Source organism: Strix uralensis, chromosome 18, assembly GCF_047716275.1.
Source record: "Strix uralensis isolate ZFMK-TIS-50842 chromosome 18, bStrUra1, whole genome shotgun sequence".
NCBI lineage: Eukaryota > Metazoa > Chordata > Aves > Strigiformes > Strigidae > Strix > Strix uralensis.
In genome coordinates this window covers 17,554,692-17,582,152 of record NC_133989.1, presented here as the reverse complement: position 1 = coordinate 17,582,152, position 27,461 = coordinate 17,554,692, and the positions used below count along the sequence as shown (strand labels likewise).

The window sequence follows — 27,461 nt, the reverse complement described above, 5'->3', positions numbered from 1 at the left end:
CCACTCAGCTTGGTGTCATCTGCAGACTTGCTGAGGGTGCACTCGATCCCACTATCGGTGACATTGATGAAGGTATTAAACAGTACTGGTCCCAGTACGGACACCTGAGGGACACCATTCGTCACAAATGTCCATCCAGATGTTGAGCTGTTGATGGATCCACTACTCTCTGGATGCAACCATCCAGCCAATTCCTTGTCCACTGAATAGTCCATCAGTTGAATCCATCTCTCTCCAATTTAGAGAGAAGGATGTTGTGGGAGACCGTGTCAAAGACCTTACAGAAGTCCAGATAGATGACATCACAGCTCTTCCCTGGTCCACTGATGTAGTCACTCCATCATAGAAGGCTGCTAGTTTGGTCAGGCAGGACTTGCCCTTGGTGAAGCCACGCTGGCTGTCTCGAATCACCTCCCTGTCGTCCGTGTGCCTTAACATAGCTTCTGGGAGGATCTGTTCCGCGATCTTGCCAGGCATAGTGGTAAGGCAATTCCCTCAGGACTCTGGGAGAAATCTCATTGGGTTCCATAGACTTGTGTATGTTCAGGTTCCTCAGGTTGTCTCAAACCTGATCTTCTCTTACAGTGGGAGGGACTCTGCTCCCCCAGTCCCTGCCTTCTGTCTTTAACAGGAACTTGATTAAAAATATTTGTGCTTTAATGGAATGTTTGCAATTCCCTTGATCAATTTTTTGAAGTGTGAAATTTCACAAAGGTTTCACAAAGAGCTTTAATTTCAGCCTGATTTTTTCCCCTTCCTATCACTCAGGCCAGTTTTTAACCTGTACCACTGAGGTAAAGGTTGGGGGAGAATGTGAATGTGCTTTGTGAGACTAACTGGTGTATTTGGAGAAAAACAAACAAGCTTTTAAGCACAGTTTCTACAGATGAAGAAGCATTTCTGTGCAAAAAAAAAAAAACCCAAACCTGTTTTCCCCCCCCAGTATTAATTGTTGTTAATAATAAAACACTTCTACCTGCAGAACTTTGTGGACTTAAACTAGCATGACAACAGCAACCTTACTACAGCCAGGCTTTACAACTGCACAGCACGTACCTGAGTTAACAAGAAGCATCTCTGCATTGCATCTGTTCTCTGTAATAGGCATGAATGCAAGCTGGCTGGCCTGAGAGCAAGTACTTTGTGTGTGTAGAGGAGGGGGTGAGGTGAGGTAGGTCTCTAATTGCATGTGCCCCAGAAGTCTTGCACAACTGAACTGAAAAATGAAGGGTTTACACTGGAGAAAATACAGTTGAAAACCAGAAAGGACTATGTGGTTACTGCAGACCTTTTGGAGGCTGAGTTAGGAATATTGGTGTTTTGAGGACAGTGAAAAGGGGTAGGAGGAGGGGTGATGGGCAGACAGACTTTCCACTTTCTGGGAATTCTGTCACATTAAATAATGAGGAAAAAAGGCCCCTAATACTTTTCTTCATGTGCAACTGCTTTCACCTCTTGGGATCTCCTGAGTCTGTTACAGTCTATTGAAAGCCCTCGGTGGTCTCTATCAGGTACTTTTCCCATCTCACCATGAACCCATGTAAACATTTTGCACTCACAACACCCTGTTGCGAGGCGTTCAGCAGGCCTGCTCTGCTGTAAGAAAAAACACCTCCCCTCATCTGCTTGCTCCCACTAGCTGTATCCGAAGGCCCTTGTTCCTCTGCTGGAAAAGAGTGAACAACTGCTGCCTGCTCTCTCCCTGCCTCTCAGGATGTCACAGACCTTTCCTGTGCCAACCCACTGTCTTTCCCCTGCTGAAGAGTCCCAGCTTACTCAGATGGTCCTTTGTGGAAGCCATTTGACCTCTGAGCTTCACTGCTGGATTTTTCTGAACCTCTTTCAGCTCGGTTCTGGAGGTACCAGACTGCACCCAGGATTAAGGTCCTGGATGAGCATGATGTAGGCAGGGGTGTAATGATTTTCTTCATTTTGTTCTCCCTTGCTTCCTAGTTGTTTGTAACACATGATCTCCCTTTTTTCCCAGCCTTTGCCTGGGTGATGTTTTCATGGCACCAATCAACAATCAAGGAGTTTTCCCTGACCCCCAAGGGAAATGAACAGCTCAGGGTCTGGTCTTGTACATGAAGCTGAGACTGTGTTCTGCCTCAGGACAACCTTTCTTCATAATCCTTTCTTTTTTTCTTAAGCTTACAGAAAGAAGGAATGTTTTTTCCCCTTTAATTACAGATGCAGGACATGACTAGTATTAGCCAGAGGACAGAGCTCTGTGAGATACTTCCACAGCTCCCCTGGAAATACCTCGTTTGGATCATAATTCCACACAAGACCTTAGGAGCATGTGATTTTTGATCCATTTAAGGTGGTCTGCATTGATGCTCACTCCTATTAATATACTCAACAGAATGTCACGCAGGATGAAGTTGAGTGTCTAAGAGAAGTCTGAATATTCCAAACTGTTATCATCAAAACCCACATTAACAATCCATTCAAAATAATAATTTTACTAGACCTGTTTGATACAAAACTGTGATGACTGACAGTATTTTTGCTACTACCTTTTATTTCCTACCGATTTGAATCAGTAGAGAATAAGGGGGTGAGTGAGAATGTCAGTACTGTGGAAAGTTCATTCCATTGCACCACTCTTCTTGCCTCATGTCAGAGTAGCTATACCACATTTGTGCAGCCGGTGGTTAGACCTGAGTCCATACTTCTGGTTTTTGGTGCTATTCAAATACTGAAGCTAGCACACCAGCTTTTGTTTCTTGCGCTGTTACTCTCTCCTGCTCCTGAGGGTTACTGTTGTTTAATAGATAACCTGCTAGGGAATCTGCACAGTGTGAAGGATCCTATTCAGAAGCACTTTGTAAATCTGACCATAAATATAATTCTGATACAAGCTTCCAAACTTTCATTGTGTGCTTGCTGTTAACATCTTCAAAATTGTAACTTCTCTCTTGGGTGAAAGCAAGTTGAAATTGCTTTTTCTGGCAAGTAGACTAAGAAGTAAGAGGAGACATGGGGCTAACACACATGCAAACCAGCACCAGCACTGAATAAGGTGCAGTTTTATTTCTGTTTAGTTATGTTAGCTTTAACTGTGTGTACCTCAGTCTTTATGCTCTTTATTTTCTTTGAGTACCTGCCCTAGGATAGAAGTGACCCAGAAGAAGTCATCTTTTTCAGGGATCATTCATTTCTTGTTTGGGCTTCCTTCTCCACACACAGTTCTCTCTCCTTGCCTGTGTTTTTGTTCTCGCATACTCGTATTTTGTCCCCAGAAATCATTTGCCTGAAATAATACTTTATGGATTCCCAACATAAGGGGTGGTTTGACAGTGCCGGCCGAATGTGAGAGGAATATAGGTAAAAGTCAGGGAGTGGCCTTGCCCAGAGGAGCTCATCCCATTTCTGACATCCGTGAACCTTGATTCTTTGTCTTTGGCTTGGCAGAAGTCCTTCCCTTAAGACAGAGAAGATCAGAGATCCTTGTTAGACTAGGAAAAAAGATTGAAATTACATTCAAGTTAACATTAGCTAAGTACAGCAGCCTAAATTCAGCTGCTTTCCTAATCAGGAGAATGCTAATGAGTTGCCACCAAAATCGAATTATCAACAATTACTCTCCAATTTTTTTCATTTTTAAACACTCTATGAGTGGGTAAGCCTTATGAAAAGCCACCCTTTTTAAGAGTTTACTGAATATCAGGTTTTATTAGTTACAATCACATTTGGTGATTCTGCGTTATTTATTGACAGTAGGGTATGTATACGTGTTTTAGTGCAGACATGTATGTTGACTAACAGGAAACAAAGTTTAGAAGGGTAGGTAGCCCATGAATCTCATGCTCTTAAGAGATGCAAGTGCTTTATCTCCTCAGAGGGTAGCATCTGCTGGAATAGATTCAAACTGTATTTCACTTGTGTTTGGCATTCTAAATGTCCTGAGGGTTTTTCGTGAAGAATCAAGCCCCTAACATCTCAAACTTTCTCAGAAAAATGCATTACCCAATCTTATGTGACCCCAGACTTATTTCTTAAATACCCTTATACCATGGTAATCTTTATGCCCCAAGGACCTCTGATGATCTCCTGAGAATCTTTTTTTTTTTTTTTTTTTGCAAAGTAAATGTTTGACATTTCACTTGTTTTAACACAAGTTCTCCTAGGAAGGACAATATTCCATGTTGTCTTTATGCAATATTCATGTTTCTGAAGGAACCAGAAACACTGGAAATGCTGGAAAACTAAAACCGTGTTAAAAAAAGAAGAAAAAAGTTTGTCCACTTGTAAGAAAAACGTTATTTTTCCCTTTTTATTTTGTTTTGTTTCTGCCTGCATGAATGCTAAATCCAGGTGAGGTGATTTACTTCCCTTGCTGTTGTTTGTGTGGATGTTTTTCTGTGCTTGTATGTAACCTTTGTTCTCGTGTTCTTTTGATGTTGTTCCATATTTATACATACGCACCCAAACTAGGTGAAAGCTGTTCTGCCCAGTCATTAAGTACAACTTCACATTCCTTTTGGTTTCTTGTAATCCCGAGACCCTGAAGAAAATGTAATTTGGAAGTTGAAGGAGGGTGTTTTTCTGCCTGTAGATAACTGAAGAGAAGGGTCCGGCTATGCTGCGGTAATGCAATTTTTATCCATCCATATTCACGTTTCCAGTATACCAAACTGGAAGACTCAAGAACTGATAAAGTTTGACACCTATGTATAAAAGACAGACTTCTACTGTGCATTCCCTCTTGGCTGGTTCATGAGTAAGGAGGTGTTCTTCTCAGCTGACCATTGGAGGCTGAGCACTTTATTACTAGAGGTATTTCTTCAGCATAGATTTTGTTCATATTTTGTCTTGGTTTTCATCATTATTCACACATGTTTTAGTGTGTGTTCCTCATCTTGGGTCATCAAAATTTTTCTCTCTAGGAGAATCCACACAACGGATGAGCCTTTGTGCCATCTGTAATGATTAATTACTTTTTAACTAGTGTGTAAATATACTGCTTGTCCTTCTTGGGCAGGTGCTCTGTCTGTCTGTCCTTCATGTGATGTCGTCCTGGAGAATCCAAGCTGAAACTTTGGGAATTTGCTTTTGAAGCAAGCAGTGACGCTAATTTTCATCCCAAGTTATTGGAAGCATTGAAAACTGGTCACTTTAAGCCTGCACCGTGATGCTCCATTGGAGCAGAGTGTCAGAGAAGACCTCCACCCAACTCCTGAGTGTCATACCACCTGCAGATGCTCTTGTCTTGTTCCTCAGCTCGTCTGTGGTCCAGCTGCACTGAGAAATCCCAGGTCATTAGGAGAAGGACTGAAGCACTTCCAAGCAGAGTTTGTGGCACTGAAACTAGTATTCCTGGCTCTTCTGCATCAAGGGAAAACCAGAATCAAACATCATTGATATTTACAGTCTTCTGTTCCAAGCAGTGCAGCCTCAAGCCCTGCTTATTCATTGGTACTAGCTGAGCCTGGGCTTGCTTCACTGTTGTCTGGTCCACAGGCTTTGAATTCTAAACTGAGATTTTGTTTAGTTTGTGCAGGGTGCTGCAGGTATTGGTGAAATTATGTCTTTCACTTATGCCTCTTTAAGGACAGCCTGCAGCACCAGCTGCGCCTGTTTGTGGTTCTGGATATCACAGCTGTTTTCTTTGCAGCAGTTCACACCTTCCTTCTTTCCTTCCTGTCTCTCTCTTACAGTTGGACTAGATGATCTTCAAGGTCCTTTCCAACCTAGATGATTCTGTGATAAAAGGAATGATCTAGCTTTTTAACCTCCCAAGGTTTGTGGTTCAGGTGCTGCTGCCATTTCTGTCCATGCCTGTACAGTAGCAGTCATCTCCTGCTTCAGCTGCGGTGGTTGGCAGTGAGTTTCCAGCATGCAGGAGAGTCGTTAGTGATAGGTGCCTTAGGAGAGAGATGATTGTCATATCACTTCCTTCTTTCTTGCCATATTTCTTCTAGTGTAGAAGCTGAGGCTTCTCATTCATCCTTTAGATTATCTTTGGACCATTCTGCTGTTAAGGTGCCATCACCATTATTTTTTAGGGAAGGCATTGTGCCTTACTGACAGCCAGAGAGCTTTTTGGGATTCCTTAAAATGTATTTTTAGATTCCTTCAATTCCTTAGAAAAGAAGCTGACACTGATGACAACATTCAGGACATTCTTTGTCCTAAAGACACACTCTCAATGACCGGGACAATTTCTGTGGGTGAAGCAATTCTGTACATGGTCCGAATTTTGTGGTTTTCTTACTCCCTAAGTGATCAACTGGAGGAACAAATTTATCTCTGAAGGGACTATTTGTGATTACCATTTGTTTTTCTCCTTGTTTGTGGTGATGATTGTGGAAGGAAAAAAATCCAAGTAGGCTGCTCTTTGAGATAATGGTGGTTTTGGAAAAGGAGCTGCCTACTCAGTCACCAAGCTTTGCCTAGAAATGTGCAAAGCTTTGTTAGCTCTCTTAAGAGCACAAATTCAGTGGTCAGTTGTACAGCTTCATTAATGTTCTGCCTGTGTACTTAAGGGAGGATTTATTCCCTTCTCTACTAGAGATTTGTTTGACAGCCAGAACCTATTTGAAGGCATCCTTGGACACTATGGATGAGCCCTAATAGCCTCTCATATTTTACATACTTTTTAATGTTTTGAATACCGAATTGGAAAAGGACATACTGAAGACTCGTTGTCATTTTTTAGGTCCCTTGGCATCTTCTCATTGGCAACCAAGAGCAAGTGACACTAATTCTTCTTTTCTGCAGAGACTGCAGCTTCTTTCTCTGTTCCTTCCCTGGAGCCCTATTAGTTGGGGGGCTGTTACTATTGCACAGGCCTTTTGCAGATACCAGTTCCTCATCTGAGCTCTTCTCCTGCCCATCAACACTCCTGGAAGAAAAATAATGTGGGATTCAATCTCCATCAGTTGATCTAAATCCTCTGGTTGATCACCTGTACAGTATTCCTTCCACAGATGGTGTTTGTGTGAGCTCGTTCTGACTTCTGCCCAGAAGTAGTGTCTGCAAGGGAATTAACCGTTTTCATACCCAAACTGAATGCTGGAAGCTGAGATTCTTACTTCATTCTCAGTATTGCTAAGGACTTTTCTTTTTACACTGGTAAACTCCTTTCAGAGTTTGGTTGTCTTAGTGCTGAAAGACACAAGGTCTCACCCATTTCCATGCAGATGGACAAGCTGTTTTCAAGTTATATCAGGTCTGTTTTGGAGACCCCGAACATGATATTCCATTTGTCACTGGACTATAATCCATCAGAGCTCAAGTCGTACCAGTTGTTGGGAATGCGTAATGTTTGTCAAGCAGCCATCTGGAAGCTCTCCATACCTTCCATACCTTCTCCATACCAAAAAACATGCTGTTGTAGAAGCACCACCAGGGATGTAGCGTGTGGCAAAGCGGATCAGAATTTCCATGTGGAGGATTCAGAGGCCCGTCTCTGAGGAGGTGTAAGTCTGTGACTGTTACTGGTTAGTCATGCAGTGTTGAATATATGTGAACAGTCTTTCGAAACAAGCAGAAAAGGAGGTTACTTAACCTCCTCTGAGGTATGCCATCCAAACATACATTTTCCCTGTCTCGCATCCTTCTAGGTATTCACCTTTGTTGGGATCTTGCAACAGAACAAATAAAAACCTCACGGTTTGCTACCTTCTCTGTGCATCAGGTGTGATGAAAGAAGCACAGGACTCACCAAGAACAAAAACTTGTTACCCAGCTTTGAATGTTAATACATTGTGAATGTAAATCTTGAGTGCACTTCTGGATAGCTTTGGTTGCTGGTAAAATGACCTTTCTGTTACCTTAAGTCTGAAAAAGAATCTAAATATAACCAGCGTTGTTATCTGGCATGCTGCTTTAGAGCTCACTTAACCTATATGGACATCCCACTTTATTTTTCCTTTTAGTGATTAATTCCTGCGTTTTTATTTCTCTGTTACACTTTAAATGATTGCTTGTCCATATAGAAGTCCTTTGGCTAGCTAGAGAGTCATTTTATATGGCCTAGAAAGCACACTGGCAAAGCTGTTGCTCTTCCCCTTTTTGGTATGAGTTGTAAATGTTGTTCTATCTGAATCTCTGTATCTTTTCATTGTAAGGATCTGAATATTTCTCTTTTCTCTCCTATTCTGCTCGTTTTTGCAGTGCACGCTGTTGAGAGTAAGTGTTGCTGTATCCTTATCCTTTTTTTTTCCCCAAAACTGTTTATTACAGAACTAATATAATTTCTGTTATTTGCTGTGTCTGTAAATCTCCTTTGGGAGGAGCTGTTGATCTAGGCCAGGATTTGAGAAGATTGCCTGAAAGCTAAAAGGAGAGCCATCTCCTTTTAGGAGAGCTAAAAGGAGTGCATTCTTCTGTGGTAAAGGAGGTGACCAGGTGGAAAAGGTTGAGAATCTTTGTCTTAAACGATTTTAAGGGATCGGTGTTGGAGATAATGTGTTGGTGAATTAATAGTTGCTCTGTGCAGATAATGTAATTGATGGGGGCATGATGACACCTTGGAGAGACTTTGCCTTTTGAAGTCAAATGGGATAATTATTTAATCTAATTTGTACAACAGGCTAGAGAATTTCTCCTGGGAATTCATGCACCTAGCCTGCTAATCTCAGAATACTCAGTAGGAGGTTTTCCAAGGGTTTGTAAACCACTGGATGTTTTTTTTAAGGGTAATCATGGTGATTACAGGTTGAGATGTGATGATTTGACTTGGTAACATCTGGTAGAGGGCTCAGGCTCTTGGCTTTGCTCACTCCCTACCCTTGCTGCAACATTTTCTGTGTTGCTCCCCGCCTCAATCCCTTTCTTCGCTGCAGCTGTGCTTCTGGAAGATACTGTCCTCCAGAAAATTTTTTCCAGTTTGAAAATTGGTGTCCTAGTGCACCTTGGAGCAGTGTGTTTGGGTAGCTGTGTTGGGTTTTTTGCAGTCTTAATGTGTTTATTGACGGAGTCCTGAGCGGCCAGAAGTGCTGTTAACCCTGTTTTACAGGTCAAGGACTGAATGTCGAAGTCTAAGGAGTCTTTGTGGAAGTTCAGGTCAGAAATGCAAGGTGGGGAGAATTCTTCAGATAGAAAGCAGTTCTTAAAACTGTTACTAGAACAGTGAAGAAAACTAGGTTGTATAAAAAGAGTCAGACATCTTGACAAATTTAAGATGTTTTACGGGTCTCTATTTTACCTAGCCAGGCACTTTGCTGCAGTTAAGGGAAAGGAAAGAATGTGTGTGTTTCTTCAGAAATAACAGTCTCTGGTCCTAGCTGATAATCTCTTAGGATCTTCTGTTCTGTTTCTTCTCTACACAGACTAAATAGCCTGTTGTTTTATGTTAAACTATGGCTAGCTAAACCTTTATCTACAACCTAGAGTATATACACATGTGCTTTAGCATAATCCTCAGTGATCAGAGATAAACCTGTGGTCTGGTGGAAGACTGTTTCAGAAACTGAACATATATAAATCACGCTTTTTTTGCAGAGTGGTACATTTATTGGAGAGGAGTTTTATAAAAACTACTTAATCCGTGTTTTATCTGTGGAAGGCATAGTAGAGCAGTGTGGGGAAATTTTTGTTTTGGATAGCCATAACTGTTAAAATGGGTCAGGCAGGATGTAAATTAGTATAACAGGTTTGTTAACGGCTGATCTTTCTCAAGTGCTGCCCTTGAGTTTCTCTGGTGCTGCGCTATTACTGTAAGATTTGTGGACCTCACTGGTACTCAGCTCCCATTTCACATGCTAACGAATGTGAGTACCCAAGTGTTAAAGCTGATAAACACCATAATCCTGTGCAGGGTTCCAGGAGCACAGCTCCCAGCCAGCGCATCGCTGCACTGAGCCAGCACAAGGGTTTGTGCACTGTGTGACCAACCTTCCTGCGGAGCTGCTCTGGCTGGAAGAGTAGCCTCACATAAAGCAATACTGAGATTTCAGCCTGTTACGTTCTTTGATGTGGCTCCTGACCGAAAGGAGGGTGGGGCAGCAATGAGCCATCAACAGAAAGATGGGGGGGACGAAGGCTGTTTTATTCTGTTAGTAGTAGGTCCAGTTTAAATGCAGATCCACCAGAGCCAGGATGTCTGTAAAACTTCATTGTTACCTGAAGGTTAGCCTGCTGGTGTCTGTACAAAAGGCAGTGGGATTCGACACTTCACTTGACAGCTAAGCCTCTTAACTCTGAAGTGCAAATAATCCTGCAGAATGGAAGAGGATGTTGCTGTAACTGTTAAGAAAAACAGCCTAGCATAACCCCAAGGCCACTTCTCCGTTCCTTTCCCTGCCCACCATTCCACATCTATTTCCAAAGTTTTAGTAGGAGTTTCTTTTTTAAAAACAAATGAGTTCTTTGATCCAGTTGCCAGCACAGGCACACAAACTGCTGTGCTAGTGGCAGTGATAGGTCTGCACACTTGTCAGAGGCAGCAACAGGAATAGCTGAAGCCAGTGCAGCTCTGAGCTCTTTGTAATGCAGAACCATTGCCTCAATTCCAGTGACTTCGGCCTTAGTTTCTGAGCACTGAACACTTTAACTGTGAATCAGACCTTTAGGAGTATAGTTTTAGGCTTAGGCTTAGCATTTCCTTTTCTATGTTTTGCATGTATATCTCCTTGGGTTTAGTAGTAAGTGATGCTTCTGGTGTTTTACTGAAAGATGTTAGTGGAAAAAAATGAGTTCACAGCACACTAATGTTAAATAAATGATTTAAAGGAAAGGCTAGTTCCAATCAGTTCTTTATTTGCAGCCTGTCTTGTGCTGGGCTGTATATCAGAAACCTTTCAAGGCAGCAGATTTCCTAACCTTTGTTAATAGTCTAGCAGCACTTGATGATCTGGCTCTAGCAGCTCCTAAAGAAATAGCCCACAATATTTGAAGTGTGTTTTTCTTTGCTAAGGTGAAAGGTGAGGTCTGGCTTCCTGAGAACGTGAATTTACCTGTTAAAATGCACCACAGCCTCTGGGTACTCTGATTGTGTGACTTTGGACAAACCTGCTAGGAGCGATACTGAAATCGAGTTGTAAGTTATATTTTTTGCCCTGAGACTGATGCTTCTGGGATTGCATAAAGTTGTTTAAATAGCCAACCAAAAGATATCCCCCCATTGCCTGGATCTTTGCCGGATCCCTTCTGGGGGTGCATGGTGCTGCCAGGGGCATCATATTGCTGTATGCAGGAAGGGCAGAGAGAGGGCAGGCCAAATTACCCAGTTCCTAGCACTGGTGACAGTCATCTTGGCCCCACCAGTGATTTGCAAATACCCTCCCCAGGCTGTCCCTGCAAAGACTTTTCCTTTCCCTGTGTGTTCTCTGGGCAGCAGTAACAACGGTGATGGGCAGACCTCTGAGAGTTGCTAAAATGATGATGATGATTTCCTTAGGACATTTTCATGTGATATTAAGGCATGTGCTCTCCTCAGTTGTTAGTTTAGATCTGTTGTGCCTCTGTGTTTTACAGTAGCTAGAGGAGTTATGTGTATCAAGTGGTGACTGAGATAACAGTGAAGTTTTCCTTGCTTGCCCCTGGGGTCTTGTTTTTGCCTTGGATTAAGAATACATTCAGGTGAGGACTGAAATACCTAATCTGAAGTAACCCCAAATTAAAGTTTTTGCTTCACTTTAGCAGTGGTTAGTCTGTGTCAGGAGGGGAATTGCAGCAGTTTTATCTGTCACATGCTCTACTGCAAGCAAGAGAGAAACCCAGACGATTTCCTTGCCGTTGTAGATCGTGATGGAAATGAGAGGAGCTCCCTTATAGTCTAGAATAAGGTAAATAGATATGCTTGTTATCACAGTCTGAACTATGTTGTTAAACTATTTTTCTGTTACAGTTCACGATCTGCAGAGCTTCGGACTTGATAATGTAAGTGTTCCCAAGATAGTGTTCTAGTTCTCTTGGCCTGTTTTCCTTCTGGATGTGCCTTTGCCACATGGAGATCCTAGTGTAGTGATCTCAGCAGGATTTAGCTTTACGAGCCTGAGCAGAACCTGGGACCTGCTTTCACACAGGGCTCTGAAGTATGTTCTGGGACATCTGTATGTTGCTTGGCAGTCCCCTTCCCCTCTTCCTGAGACGGCCTTGCTCCTTAATCTGTGCTTCCCAGTTTAAGGCTGACATTTTCACAACTGCTTCTGGACCTGTTGGAGTTTACCTTGTGCTGGGAGTAAAGCAGATGATACCCCTACCTATGCCACCCAGTCAGCTGACAGTATGATGCTCCTATGGCAGGGAGAGGAGTGGGTGGGAGAACCTGCACTGGAGATGGGAGGGAAGGGCACTGGGATCTGGGGATTTCCAGCAGGAAAAGGAGAAATTCCACTTCTTGGGATCTCCCATGAATAAAAAAGAAGAGCAGGCGCTTTGGAGTTTATTGTTAGGATGTGCAGAGTAAGGTAGGACCTGTCTCTGTTCCAGAGCCAGGAAAATATACAAATAATTAACTTTAGGCCCCTTACCTTGCCCCTTGGATGCTGTGCATTTGTTTGAGTTATTAGCATTTCCGTTTCAGATCAATATGACGCACTATATCAAACATCTCTCATTTGGAAGGGATTATCCGGGCATTGTGAACCCTCTGGATGGGACAGATGTCACTGCACAGCAAGGTAAAAGCCAGCTGAGAGAAATCTCTTTTTAAGTGTCTGTATTAATCAGTGTTAGAAGAGAACAGGAGTAAAGTTCTCGGTCTTTAACAAGAACCCTGACAGCGTTGAGTAAAATGTGGACTCCTCTACTTTGTGCTCCTTCTGGAACAGCTGCCTCCATTCATCTGGAACAAATCTGCCAATGTATTTTGGTTCTGTGACCTTTCTGAAAGATCTCTCTTTTCAGTGTTCATGGATGCACAACAGCAGGTACAGCACATCATTATGAAATGCCTACATCAGGTGTAGTTCAGGGAGAGCCCTGTCTAGCTGCTGTGTACAGCAGGAGATAACCAGAAGATGCAGGATAGAGAAGAAACACCTAATAGAAGGTTGCCAGAGAGCCGTGGTGTCTGCCTGACCTTGGTCTATCCAACAGTAACAGCTGAACAGCTGCAATGAAGTTGAAATATTTCTGATCTTTTCTAGATAGCTCCAGTTTGCTGGCTTGGGAAGGAAAGGCAATTCCCTCCTCATGTTACTGCTACTCAAACTATAATCTTGGTTTATTCACATAAGCCTTGTGCATTTTCCATGAAAGATCCTGGCCATACCACTTTATGTGCCACTGTGGAGATTACTTATTTTTTTTAGATCTCCTGAAGTCTGTAAAGTTTGTCTTTGCAGGTACTTGGGGTGCTGTTATACAGTAACGCTTGGAGAAAGAAGTCATTTGCTGTGAGGTGGTGGTAGATTGTTAATCCTACCTAAATCCATTCTTTTAAATTTTCCACCACCAATTTTAATTCTTGTACCCAAATTGGAGGATGGTGCTTAAAATAAAATACAAAAAAATGAAAAGGTATCATAATGCTCGATATGGTTTGATGCCATTGTTTTTCTGTGGAGTAACAGACTGTCTGAGAGGGGGCCCGTAGCTGGCTGGTAAATTCTCTCTGTAGGCTGAAGTTTTTCCACCCTGGTCCTCGGAGAACCAGTTGGCAAATTCTTGAGGAATTAGGACTGAAGACATGCTCTGGAGAAGAAGTGGGAGGAGTATATTGTAGGTCAAATTTATGTTTATTGCAGACTAGCTAAAGTTATCATATATGAGAATTACTTCTTCTGTAGGAATGGATGAATAATCTTCTCTAAGGAATTTCATAGAAAATAGGTTTTAAGAGCGACTCTACCCTCCCGTTATCCTGAAGAGAACTGAAGGAACAGGCTGGTCTGAGGCAGCAGGAGTTCTCCTATTTTTTTCTTTACTGATCCAGATGTTCTTTTTCATCTCCTGATATGATAAAAACCATACTTCTACAGGAATAAACTGTAGTGTTAATTGAAGTTGATAGAGGATACTAATTTAGAGTTGAGTATGTTTTCTTAGGGCTATGCTGTTAAATATAAAGGTTTTTATGTGCTAGAATAAGAATTTTCAAGAAGCTATACTGGTAACAGATAACTGCTTTCTAGAAAGTTTTCTGTTTAGTCAAGGCCAAAATGCCGGTAGTTTTGGTTGGAACATGAACGAGATTCACGTTGGCAAAAGGAAAACTCATGTCAGACATCAATTTTACTGTCCTTGAAAACCTCCAGTAATGTTGTGCAGAAGGATGTTCCCTGACAAGCTGAACAAAACCAGTTTGTGTCTACCTAACCTGTCAGTTGAGCTTTCCAGCTCTTTGCCAGTTATTAATTGTGTCTTTCTGTCTTTGCTTACAGCTTCCATGATGTTTCAGTATTTTGTCAAAGTGGTCCCCACGGTGTATATGAAAGTAGATGGTGAAGTAAGTACCTTTTTTCCCTATTGTTTTGGCAAATGAAAGCCTTCAGACTTTCTCCTCATATTCTGATGTTGACCTTATCTCACCTCTGGTGGAAGCAACACAGTCTGACTTTCTTTGTATCTCCACCCCAGCAAGAATAACAATTTCTGTGGTGTAATGTTATCTGTAATGTTGCAGCAGTGATAAAGCAGATTTCAGCCTCCTCCATCCCACCTAGATCAAAGTGACCATGACATTTTTATAGTGTTCCCTCATGAATCCCTCACAGTGCATGCTCAGGAGAAGTCAAAGCAGCAAGGACATCCTAAAAATGTTCTTTGGAGAATAATGCAAGATCAGCTTCTCTCCACTTTAAAATCTTCTTTAGCCTCCAAAAGAGTGTGGCCCCGCTTTCAGAATATGTCCTTCTTTTGGGACAGGAAGGATAAGCAAATTACCAAGGAGATACCAGAGTGAGACAAAGATCTTGAGAAGAGGCACAAACTTATGCTCTCTTCTGAAGCCAGCAGAAAGAACTGTGATTTCTTTCATTCTTTTGGAAGCATTTATTTGGGTTGCTGTCATTCTGCAGGGGACCTCAAGAGCTATGGAGAAACTCTTTTTAAAAAACAAACCAAACCAAACCTGTCAGTTATCATTATTTAGGCCCCCATAGTCTTGGGGCAGCAGAATGATGTACACTGTTACGTTTCTTTTGCAAAGAAAACACCAGTAGAGGCAGAAGCTCTACTGTTGTGCAGACTTCACCACCAGTGCTACCCACTGTACTTTCCTAACCCTGTGAGGAGGTGGCAGGTGCCACATGCCCCAGTACCTCTGAGAACACTCATGTACAGGGTGGCTTAGCTCCCTAGCTGTCTCCCAGGTTTTGGTTCAGTATCTGCTATGCTGTGTGCATGGTCCGTGCCCAGCTTCACTTTAACACCAAACCAGTTTCCTCTGAAGTTAAACCCAAGTGTGGTTCTGGGGCTTGTTCAGCGCCAGGACTGATCTACCTGTGGACGAAACTACACCAGAATTTGACTCCCTTGTCCTGTGCAGTTTTATAATGCTGTGCAAACCCCACAGCATTGGGAACCCTTACCCCCTCAGGCTCTTCACCCAAACTCATGCCACTCTCAGGCCTGTACCACCTACCCTTGCAATCAGCACAACATACTACTGCCCACCCACACCACCTTCATGTTGCTTTCGGTACTCTGAAATGTAAATCACCAGCAGGTTATTAGTTACGTCAGAGGCTGCATAGGAACCACAAATCTGAGGAGCCACACGGCCAGAGTAGACACAATGCAGACGTTCAGGTGGAGCTATCCTAGAGCAGTGTGGGCAGAACAATCTAACAGAATCCCTTGGAAAGGTAGATGTAGTTTGTATTTCTTCACCTTCCCTGAAGATTGAAACTGTTTGAGAGACTCAGTTCTCATGTGATAAATATTTATGTGGACCACTCTTTCTTCAGTGCCCTGCCTAGAAAGGACCCATCTGTTCTTTCCTGGAAGTCAGGTGGAAGTTACTTGCTATGAGGTGATACTGTGAGAACCTGCAGACCATGTTTGAAGCTCATTCTGCTTGGATTCAGGATGTCTCTGCAGTTTCTATGGATGATTGAATTTCCTGAAGATAGTTAACTGGAGCTCTATTCTTACGGCCACTTCCCAGTGTGCCTTCTGTTTCTCTTGATGACATCTCGCATTCTACTGGAGAGCTGTTGTTCAGTTTTCAACAGACTTGTGTCAAAATAATTGCTTTTTATTAGTCACCAGGAGAGGAATCCATGCAGTCCATGCTCATACTTATGGTAACTGTGGATCCAAGTGTCCTGCCAGGTGTATACCAGGGGCTGTGTTACTCATTCAGTACTGGAACCCCCAAATGTAGAATTTGGTAAAGAAACTGGATAGTATCTTTCTCAGCGTGGATCCTAATTTGCATCAGATACCTTATTAGGGATAATAGAACATCATTTCATTTTACAGAAATAGAATTTATTTGCTCTAAAAATAAGACTGGTATGCACAAAGTGTGGAAGGTGTGTAGGATGCAGAAGAATGCTGCAGGATGATCTTCGTTTATATAAAGATGGGCAGTCTGTGTCCTTCTGCAGCCCTGACACTCTCCTGCCTTGATGTATTATTTTCTTTCTTCTCACTCTTGAATCTATATGGCTTTCTGACATTGGTGCTGTCTCCTGAAGCATGCTTAGGCAAACTGTTTTGGTAGAGGATGATACGGACTTGGGGTTGAGGTCGAGAGGGACAGATTATGCCATTACTTGCCAGCAGAGACCAAAACAGTCCAGCCTGGGGACCGATGCATCACTCATTCTTTGGGCTAGCTGAGGGCTTTAACTGATAGCCTGTAGTAAAAATAGACTTGATCCTGATGATGCTCTTTATGACCCTTTGTAACCACTGTCAGGCCCTCCACAAGGGATTGGGCAGGGCTACATTGATGTGGGTCACCGAAGATGTGTTTTTATAGCCTTTCCTATTCCTTGTTGATAAAACAGACTTTGCTGTGTTTGTTTCCTGCTAGGTTGTAAGGACTAACCAGTTTTCAGTTACACGACATGAGAAGATAGCCAATGGGCTACTAGGAGACCAGGGTCTGCCTGGTGTATTTGTGCTATATGAGCTTTCACCCATGATGGTGAAGCTGACAGAAAAGCACAGGTAAGAGACATTTCAATCTATTTCATTCACCCTCCTCTGACTTTTGTCATTTTGCATAGCTTAAAACTGCACCCTCGCGTAGACATGACAGCACAAATGCCTGAAAGTCATCCAAGCCCCGTCCCAGTCAGTGGAGAGGAAGAGGCACTCCCAGATGCCCTTCCTCTCTGTGAACATCTGAAAGGGATTGGGGTTTTTCTGATACTATCTGAAGCATGTTAATCCAGTATCAAGATGGAGAAGGAAATTGGTGCAGCAAGCAGAAGTCTGATACAATGGTTCTCGGTTCAGACTAATCTCCTCAAAGTCTTTTCTTAATGGGAAGACTAGATTTATACCATACCCATCTTACCAGCACCTACAGCAGCACCCATGCTGATCCAGCCTCGTTTCTTACTCTGCATTTACCAGAACTTTTCTGCATGTTGTAGTCAGTGTGGAACCTCTTTCTTCTTTCCAGGTCCCCTGTTAATCATAGGCATGTCATTGCAAGGGATTGGAAGGGGCTGTAGCTGTCTGATCTTTTGGGATCATAACGAGGGACAGTCAACGTCTATCCCTTAACATGTGCTTAGGGATTTAGTTTCTGTGTTACAGCAGCCTGCTGTGCATTCTCTCTGGGCAGGAATGGATACAATCTTAAGGATTACAGGTCCGCTCTTTAGGTTTATAAATTCAGTACTTGCCTCCTAGTGTTGCCGTTGAGCTCATTAGAGCACACTGCCCTAATGCTACTTAATGCTGCTTATTAAAAGTATCAGTGACAAACTCCGTTCTGTAGCCAACCGGGGGTATTGTTAAATTTGTTAATTGTCAGCTGTTAGTATTTATATAATGCATACTTATGTGCCATGATAAACATTATTATAATTATGAATTAGTTTTTATTAGTTAATTGTTATTTATCTGATATTGGTATCTGAGCTCACGATGGTTGTTCAAATTGTTTTCCTCATTCTAGGTCCTTTACACACTTTCTCACGGGAGTTTGTGCCATCATTGGAGGCATATTTACAGGTATTGCACCTTTCAATCTTTTTTCTTTCTAAAGTGTAAACATTTGCCATCTTACTCTTTCTAAAGTCTTCATGGCTGGTAATAAATCCCTGTTTGATGGGGAGAGATGATTTCAGCCTTCGTGAGGGGATACAGCATGTTCTGCAGAGCCATGGGAGTGGCATCAGGTTGTAATTAGCACTGCAGACTTTCAAGAGGCTGTAGGTGATGTAGACCTATTATAAGATTTCATTTGATGAAATACTTCATGATGATGTAGACCTATCATAATATTTCATTTCTATGCTCTAGAGGACTTTGTTTTCAAATAATGTGGTCTTTCACTTACCATATGAATGCATTTGTACTGTTTTCTTGTCCATCCTGGGTCTGTAAGCAGATAGTTACTTTCATGTGGAACCAAAGGTCAGTAAAATCTGTGAACCCAGGTTGCCATGGGCATAGCCATCTCGGAGGTCTCAAACTGTGTTCCCAAACATAGGAGCTCTGGTGAGTGCTCTGCATGGACTAAAAGCAGCCCTCACAGCTAGGCGAGGTCCTGGAAGGCTGTTCCTGCAGAGCCATTTGAGTGTCTGGACTTCATTCTCAGTTCTGGCTTCTGGAATAGCTCATCAGTACCTGCTCAGCTCCACACGTGTGACAGGGCCCAGCCTTGGTCCAGCCTTGCACTCCAGCTAATAACTCAGGAAGCTCTGAAACATAGTCAGAGATGTCCCCATGGCTGTGAAGGGCCAGCCTAGAGATCTGGTCAGCAGATCTTACGGCCCTGAGAAGCCCTCTGCTGTATCACCTAACACCTGTGTACATACCTGTATTACGTAATACCTTTATCTGCAAGGTTTTCCCATCACCTGAGGTGTCACAATGCTCGGTTAACCTGATACTGTTAAACAGGATTTCTGTGTGTAATAAATTTGATCATTCATATTCATTTCTGTGGTTGACTCGGGGAGAGGCTTTCAGATACTATTTTCATGACAAATGCAAGCGCCCTCTAGCACTGATTAGGTTTGACAGCCAGTTCATAGTGTTTGCTGCCGTATGCCGTGTTCAGGCTCTTTATATTCTAGAGGACAGGTCGAATCAGCTGTGTAACAGTTTTTCTGCTACAGCATCAAATTGGTTCTGCAAGTAGAGATAATTTCAGGGCAAAACAACCACAAAAGACAGTCATCTGAAGTGTTACTCAAAGACCAGATAGAATACGGAATTATTTGCCTTACTACAGTAATAAACAGAAGACTCAGTTCCCGTTTTAGCTTCTACTTTTGTCTTTGTTTAGGGCCAAGTAATTGCTTACTTATTCCTTAGATTGAGGTGTTGAATAAAAGAAAAAAGAACATGAAGCTTCATAAAGGCATTGAAAATACCTTCACTCACTAGCGCTGTGTGTTCCCTCCCTGGCAGGAGCTCAGGGTTTCTGTGCCGTGAAAGCTGCCTCGATGGATGCAGGATTGTCTGGGTTTTGTAGTGCAGTAGACCCATTCTGAGCTTTTCTGTGGTCCTAAACGCACTGAAATAATGGGCTGCTTCAGTGCTGGAGAGATTTGGGGAAAATACTGCAGAAAGAACTAAAGGCGTCTGGTTTTTTTGCTTTGTGTCCTTGGTGGGGTAAACATTGCAGTCTCTGGTAAAGGGCATCCATCAAGGGCAGCATCGGGTAGAGCAGCTTACTTTTAAGGTCACTGTGAAATGAGCAAGAAATGGGAAACATGCCCTTGGCAAGCTGGGTCAGGGCAATGACAGGGCATAAAGCGCTCTCAGCATCAGCTTCCTCTCCAAACTCTTCTCACTCATGAGTAACTACACGTGACTTGGCCTGTCTCATCTTTACTTCTGTAAGAGAGATCTTTCTGTCCTGATGAGATGAGGACCTTACTCTTCTGAGCAGCAGCAGCTGTTTTCTGTCTGGGGGAGCTGGAATTCCATTCCACTGGCAGAAGGGTGTGTGTTTTCTTTCCCTGGGAGTTGTTCTCTCTTTGAGGCATGTCTGGCTTGATCCATCTGTTTTTTCCTTTTAGTTGCAGGATTCATTGACTCCTTGGTCTATCACTCAGCATGTGCCATCCAGAAGAAAATTGAACTTGGGAAGACCACATAAAGAAGCAATGACCTCACCCCACAAAAAAAACTACAGTGAGATAAACAGGTTTTTCAAAACACAGGTGATCTTCTGAGTGCACAAGAGAAGAGATTTGGAGTTACCAGGTGGCCCGACCACTCTTATTTTACAGTCCCATTGTTCTTTATTTGGCATTAATTTGTGGATGGAGCTGCTTGAACCTTGCTGCTATAAAGATCAGCCATCTTGTCTGGTTGTGCAGACCCTACTGTAAAAACCCTTTTGTGTCAGTCCATGTTCATCTCGTTCTGCCCCCCCCTCCAAAAGAGATGCTGGATGGAGATACTGCATTCTGTTTGCCTCCAGGAATAATGTACTGTATAGTCATGAGACCTGGAATGAAGTTGCCATCAAATAAGCTTTCTAGCAACACCATCTAGCTTTTTAAATTGTTAAATGTGTTTCTGAATGTGCTGATGCTGTATGCCAGACCTCTGTGAAAATGTGCTGAATCCCATGCGCTTTCCCTCCAGCTGTACTGGGCAACGTGGTGAGACCTGGCACTTAGGATGTGCTTACTGTACCGTGGGGCATTGCAGTTGCTCCAGATGGCTCTTCCTACAAAAGGTGCAAGTTGATGTTTCAGCAAAAAAAGTGTTTGGAGTTTTAATTAATTTTTAAATTGGATTGTGCTTTTCACTTCCCCCCTCAAATAAAAGTCCATCCTCTGTGTGTTTTGGTAAAGCATTTGGAAGAATAATTAAATTATTTGAACTAATCCTGGTTCTGAATTGGAAATTATAATTAAAAACCACACCTGCATTGTGGTGGTGGGGTTTTTTTTCTTTTTAATGATCTATGCAAGTGAGTAGAGTGCTTGCTATGTGAAATTATAGTGGGAGAAATGTGAAAATAATGAGGAAAAATAAAATATTGTAGATTCCTGCCTCATTTTGAGGCAAAAGAGACTCATTACTCTTAAATCTCAGCTCTGAATTTGCTTTGGTGTTGACTCTAAACTTGGTCCAAGCAGTTGGTCCAACATTGCACAGTGTGACAGACACAGGATCAATTAGGGAGAGAAGCACTTTGAAGTGTGGGGAAGGAGACCCCAAAAGTAATCTCCAAGCTAGAATACTGAAAAAATGGGTTTAAAAAAAATACATTTCAAACAAGGATATTTAATTAATCTATCGGTTTAGGATCATACAGTACTACTACAGTGTGAGGAAGGGGACGTAGTATCTGTATGTTTTATCAGGAACAAAAGGACCTGAACTGTATCAATCACTCAGCAGCTTTGTAACTAAATTTGAAAGAATAAGGAGGAGGGGGAAGATGAATGGAAATACTGCAGCAAGCTTCAACCCACAGTTTAAACAATTACCTGCTAATTGCTTGTCTTTTTGATAAGAAAGCCAGTTACCTGTAAACCTCAGAAAGCATTGGAGAGCATTGCCCACAGCACTGCTTAGCACCTAGAGAAAACAGAGGGAAGGTGAAGGGGCAGGTAGGTGCAAGACTCGTACTCAGTGTGGGAAACTGGATATAATGGAGATGAGAAATAGAAAACATACAGAAATGGAGATTCCACCTGGAGAGGTAGAAAATCAATGAAGCTAATAGTTAAGTGGGAGCTTATGCGTAGAAGAGATCTGGTGATTTTAATAGACTGGAAGACCAAGTGACTAACAGCCATGGAAAAGCTGAGTCTGATTCAAGGATGCGTGTTTGTGATTGAAAGTGGGAAAAGGCATCCTGCTAACCCTGCTGTGGAGGAGAAACCCTTTGGGGAGCTCAGGCTGCAGGGTCTGCAATCTTGTTCTGCAGGGTGGGGCTAAGGTAGATGGTGCTGTCTTTTCAAAGCAGTAACGGCTCAGAAAGTAAAGCAAATGTTAATAATATTCACATGTGTTTTCAAAGTTTATTCAACATAAGATCATTTCAGCTGTACTTGAGTGTCATCTACTGACTTAGCATGCTTGGTTTTTTCCTTTCTTACTCATTGATACAATTTTAAAAATATTTCCTTAGTTATAAAAAGGAAGGGAAGATGCCCCTCTCCCCCTGCCCAAACAAGAACTATGAACCTCCCCCGGAAGCCATCAGTGGGTGGAAGTGTCAGCTCTGTCATGCAGCCAGCCACGTTGGAGCACCTGCTGTCACCACCCACCATCACCCAATGGTCACCCAATGGCTTTGTGGCCACTGCAGGCACAGGCACAGCAGCTCATGGGCTCCACACCACTTCCAGCCTCACTGTCTCCCCTTCCTCTCTCCCAGCCAGTGTGGGTAGAGCCATGCCCACCCCATGTCCAGTCAAATGCAGCATCCGTGGTGCCATGGGAGTCTGTCAGCTCCTGTCACCCACAGTACCCAGTGGGTGGGACCAGCACAAGCAACACAAGACCCTGGGGATCACAGGGTCTGTGAGCCTGGGCACGCGCCGGCGCTGGGGGGAGAGGGAGAAGCAAGGTAAAGATCTGAGGCAGCTCCTAGCAGTGCAGGGGGGCTGCCAGTTCCTGCGCTAACAGCCTGACTTCAGCTTGGAAATGCATCATTTGTAGAATAAAATCCTGCCTTCAGCTGCCAGTCTCTCAATGATGCTGAATTCAACATCAGCATCATGGACCCTCGTCCTGCGAAAGGCTCCGGACCAGCGGTTCTTCTCCCAGTAATGGTGCCAGTTTCCTTCGCTGTCTGCTCCAAAGCCAAACACGGAGACCTGCGCACACGCCGGTGAGAGCCGTTGCTGTGCAGGCGCCCGCTCGGGCTCAGAGCACACAGGCGAGCGGAGCGGCGGCGGTGCGGTGGCAGTGCCTGGTCCTGCTGGCCCCACTCACCTGCTGGCAGAGGTGCAAGGCGAAGAGCAGGGCCGTGAAGCCAGTGGAGGGGTATCGCCCATGGCGCTGCGTCCAGTTGTCATGGATGTACTTGAGGAAGGCCGGGCTCAGGATCAGCACCTGAGTGGGGAGCGGACGAGCCATCGGCTCACGGTGCTGCGAATGGGACAGCCAGCTCTGGCCACCAGTGCAGCCACCAGCCCTGCTCCTCACCAGCTCAGCCCACATCCCACTAAAAAAAAAACAGCCCAGTCTCTCCCCAGAGGAGCCCTACCTGTGCAGGAAGAGCTGGAGCCCACCAAGCCCTTACCTTGTTTCGGTCAGCTTTGATGAATTGTTTCACTCTCATGTACGTGCTACAAAAGCCAGAGAACAGCAGTGAGCATGGGGCGCTCCTGCTACCAGGGCCTCTCCTTTGGAGACAGCTGGTTTGCAGAGGGTGCCTGTGTCCGCCAGCACCTGTCCCCATGGCACCCCCAGCCCCTTGGCTGGCCCAGCAGCATCCCCTGGCCTGGCTCTGGGAAGGGACACATCAGGCCCATGGCTCCACAGTGGGGACAGTCACCACCCCACCCATGGGCGTTACAGGCCTGCAGGATGCCCAGACCCTGCAGGGACAGGTCAGTGCCCACTTCCTCAAGCTGCAGTTCAGACAGATACCAGGACCCTCACCCAGGGGCCCCTCCTACCCTACCAGGACCCCAGTGAGGCACCAGGGTGCCCAGGACCACCTCATGCCTTCCCCAGGCTCTCCAGCACAAGAGCTGTCGCACTCTCAAAGCTGACGCACTGTGTGAGCTCGCCGGTGGAAAAGGCACTGGCCAGCCACTGCAGGTCCAGTGGCTTGAAGGGAACAAGGACGAGGTGGATGTTGGGCCCAAGGTTCACTGCGCTCTCCGGGTACATGAAGTGATGGGTTGTTCTCATGCCAACATCCAGCTCAAAGCCAGCGAGCTTTGCTCTGTTCATCCTGGGGGACAACGGGAAGGCACGTACCGAAATGAAGCTGCACGCTGTGCCAGTCGCAGGCTGCTGGTCCCACCAGGCAGGGACACCAGCTCATGCTGGCCAGCAGCAAAGAGGGGACATGGGCAATGCAGGGCTGGTATGTGCCCCAGGGTGGGGGCTCCAGGGAGCAGGGCCAGCAGCCCCCACCTCACCATCGCCCAGTTTGTGTTGGCAGATTTCACAGTAGCCAGGGGCTGGGGCATGCCAGGGTCCCAGGGAGACAGGGGGGGGCCAAGCTCCTTCAGGTCACCCACCTCAGCACCCAGTCATGGGCATCGATCCGTAGCCCGTGGCCGGACCCCTTCAGCCACCCGGAGTTCCCCACCACCGCGCAAGTCCTGCAGCGAGATGTGTCCCACATGCCGCTGGTTGGGGCCCGGAGGACAGTGAAGAGCTGCTGAATTATGGCCTGGAGTTGGCCACCACTCGAGGGACCCTGCAGGGTCTGGGGGGGCAAGGCAAGCAACAGGCAGCATCAGCCCCCCACCAGTACCCCCAAAGAGGGACAGAGCCCCACTCCTCCCAGTGGAGCCCTGGGAAAGGCATGGAAAAACCCGATGGGATATTAGGAAAAGGGTGTGGGACAGCCCCAGGGCAGGGAGGGTGATAAACTGGGGTTCCTGCACCCTCTTCACCCCCCATCACATCTGTCCAGCTTGACCTTGGCCCTGCCCCACCACAAACAGATTTGGGGAGCCCAGGAAGAGCCCTGAGCTCCTGCCCATGCCCTGACTCACCAGCCACCACTGAACCACGTCGGAGGAGAGCTCATGGGCTGCGCCCGTCAGCAGAGGCTCCATGGACATATTATAGCGGGCACTGAACCATGCGGAGCTGTTGGTGCTGGCGCCGCAGCGGGCAGCAGGGGTGTCGAAGAGGGAGGGAGCCCAAGGGAAAGGGCCAAGGCCATCCGTGGGGGCTCGGAAACATTGCCACAGGACCAGTAGCAGGCACAGGGCCAGCACCACCCGCGTGCGCCTCTGGCACAGCATCCCTCATGCCACCTGCAGCGAGATGTTACAGGGACAGTTGCAGTGGCACCACAGGACCCCTTCCCACCCACTCTCCCTGTCCAGCCTCCTGGGACACCCCTTGGCTGCTCACCAACCCTGCAGAGACCTGAAATAACCTGGTACGTATTTCCTTTTCAAACCATTCAATGGCTTTATTGCTGTGCTCTGCTTCTGGCACTGCCGCAGTTACTTAGGTCCAGGCAGGGCTGGCTGGCAGCATGTCCTGTAAGAGGTTCTGCTCTCTGCCTGCAGCACTTTTAAGGTCTGCAAACTGACCTGAAAACAAGCAGCAAAGTGTAGTCACCAAAATCCAGCTCCCCTCCAGAGTGGCAGCTGCCCACCCGCAATGCTCTTCTGCCAGAAGCGAGCCCCGCCGCCTCCTCCCCAGGCATTGCAGCGGTGTGGAGCAGACACTGGGCACAGCAGCCCCTTGACCTCTCCGCCGCCACCAAGCCCACGCAGGTGCCCTCAGCCGGCGAGGCACTCCCTCCCCAGCAGCCCTGGGGTTTTGCAGTTTCAAGGGCACTGAATCATTGCCGGGAGGAAGGAGCCTGAGGTAGTAACTGCCATCTGTGTGCATGAACCTCTCTTAAATACCCACATTTAAGTGACATTTCTGTTCTCCAGCTAAAAGCACTCAAGTAAGCCTAAAGTCAAAGGGATTTCTCATCCTCAGGGAGTTCACAAAGTGCTCAGCCTCTCAGGACCTGGCTCCCGTGGGCCAAGGCAAGAGTGAGGAGCAGGGATGAAGGGACAGCCTCCATCCCATGATCAGAAGCTACTACAGCAGGTTTGGGGGCGGGGGGAGGTCCCCTCTGTACTGGAAAAGCTGAAGGACAGAAACCCCCTCCTGATCTCTCAGGAGTACCCGGTGCTTCCCTCGGTCCCCCGGGTGCTGACGTAGGGTCGTGGGTCAGCACAAGCTTAATTTCTCCACATTAACCATTTTCTGTAACTCCTGCAGCACGGACATACCTGCTCGCCATGGTATCCAACCAGCTGCACTCAAATCTGACCCGCAGGACATATACCTGACAGCAAAACTGCTGCTCCTGGGGGTCCAAGCAATGAGCAGAGACAGAAGACGGGGGGCTGGGGGTGTGGGGGGGGGGTGTGGGGTGTGGTAGTGTTTGCATGATCCCAGGTGGCCCCAGCAGGATGCGTTCATGCTGCAAACCTGCCCTCTCAAAAAGCGACTGAACCATAACCTCTTCTTGAAGGGAAGTGCAAACAATCTACCACCAGTGCACCCGAAGTGCAGATGTGGGTGCTCCCGAGCAGGAAGTGGCCATGAAATGCCAGCTGTTCACCCCGCAGGCTCAGGGGGACCCCAAAGGTCCCCAACATTCTCCCTGATGGTGGCTGTGGACCCCCATGACTGAGTCTTTTTCCCTTCTGCATCAGCCGTGAGCATTTGCCAAGATGGAGGCAAAGAGCATCCATCTGACATGCTGGTCAGGCCAGGAACCAGCAGTCCCCTGGGCTGGTTCAGGCACTCGTGGAGCCTCAGGGTTTATTAAGCTGCAGACCTGGAGGGGGACGAGCTGGCTGGCAGCTGCATGGCCGGTGCCAGCAGCTCCATTAAGCCCTGAGCCAAGGGTCTCGGGCCGTGCAGTGAATATTTCATGCAGTCACCTCTGACCAGGGAGGTGGCTCTGGATAGGCAGGATTGAGCAGTCCCATCTCCCTGCCTGTGCCCATGTGCAGCCCCTGCTCCATGCCTGGGTCCTCTCCACCTGCACCTGCACCCCCACAGTGGCTGAAATGATCCCCCCTGGCCCTGAGCCCAGAGGTGCCCTCACCTTGGCGTTCCCCAGCCCCGTGTCATCAGCCACAAGGCACAGGGCCACAGCCATGTGGCTGCTACATCAGGCTGCACCCAGGAGCCACAGACCTGTCCCCATCCTTTCTCAGCCCCAAGGGACACCAGCAGGAGCTCCCCAGACCCACATCCAGGAAAGAGACCCTCATGGCTCTTGCAACCCCCCCGGTCCCCAGCCAGCTGTCCCCAGGGCCCCTCACCTCCTCAGAGGAAGCGCCACTGAGCAGGGCCAGGCGATGGTGATGCTCCCGGGCTTGGTGGCCTCACCAGTGCTTGTTGCAAGCTGCAACAACCGCCACAGGAAGAGGAAGTGTTACATCACGACGTGAGGAAGAACAGAGCCTTGCGGCAAGTGACACAGTGAGGTCAGGGCTGCTGCCCCTCCTCCAGTAGTGCCCACCATGTCCCAGTACAGCCCTCCCACGCAGTGCAGCACCATGGTGGCCACTGGTCCCACTGGAGCTGGATGGTCTGCCCACGTTCCCAGGGCTGAATCAGGAAATTCATCATTCAAATGTTCCTCTGAGGGTGGGAGAAGTTGCCTGGAGTGGAACCGCCCTCCTGCCCCTATGGTTCCTGCTGGGACGGCTCAACTTTTGCCAACGCTGACATCAGCAACACTTGAGGTCTCAACAGCCTCATGCACTGCAACCAGCCAGTTTCTTTTGCTCACCTGG

General features: G+C 45.9%; 2 protein-coding genes across 6 annotated transcripts in view; one reads left to right on the top strand and one right to left on the bottom strand.

Moving 5' to 3' along the window:
- The window catches only part of ERGIC3 (ERGIC and golgi 3), a 29,225-nt gene extending 8,299 nt beyond the window's left edge, over nucleotides 1-20,926 (top strand). For 2 of the 3 annotated variants that reach the window (XM_074888585.1, XM_074888587.1), the window contains 7 exons: nucleotides 8,125-8,139; nucleotides 11,801-11,832; nucleotides 12,479-12,575; nucleotides 14,280-14,344; nucleotides 16,883-17,019; nucleotides 17,981-18,036; nucleotides 20,058-20,926. In XM_074888585.1, the coding sequence (XP_074744686.1) occupies nucleotides 8,125-8,139; nucleotides 11,801-11,832; nucleotides 12,479-12,575; nucleotides 14,280-14,344; nucleotides 16,883-17,019; nucleotides 17,981-18,036; nucleotides 20,058-20,137 (482 nt within the window). In that variant the 3' untranslated portion in view covers nucleotides 20,138-20,926. The remainder of the gene's footprint in view (nucleotides 1-8,124; nucleotides 8,140-11,800; nucleotides 11,833-12,478; nucleotides 12,576-14,279; nucleotides 14,345-16,882; nucleotides 17,020-17,980; nucleotides 18,037-20,057) is intronic. The other variant, XM_074888586.1, reaches the window with a different exon arrangement.
- A 1,067-nt stretch (nucleotides 20,927-21,993) lies between these two features.
- On the bottom strand, nucleotides 21,994-27,072 carry LOC141951846 (CMP-N-acetylneuraminate-beta-galactosamide-alpha-2,3-sialyltransferase 2-like). 3 transcript variants are annotated; one of them, XM_074888589.1, is made up of 7 exons: nucleotides 26,985-27,072; nucleotides 24,687-24,953; nucleotides 24,204-24,394; nucleotides 23,732-23,911; nucleotides 23,252-23,297; nucleotides 22,942-23,061; nucleotides 21,994-22,823 (listed from the first exon to the last, which is right to left on the bottom strand). In XM_074888589.1, the coding sequence occupies exons 2-7, from the start codon at nucleotides 24,939-24,941 to the stop codon at nucleotides 22,656-22,658; spliced, it is 960 nt and encodes a 319-aa protein (XP_074744690.1). In that variant the 5' UTR covers nucleotides 24,942-24,953; nucleotides 26,985-27,072; the 3' UTR covers nucleotides 21,994-22,655. The 3 variants fall into 3 exon arrangements, with proteins under 3 accessions (XP_074744690.1, XP_074744691.1, XP_074744692.1); XM_074888590.1 differs by having other exon boundaries at nucleotides 24,204-24,346; XM_074888591.1 differs by lacking the exon at nucleotides 23,732-23,911.
- Nucleotides 27,073-27,461: the final 389 nt, after the last annotated feature.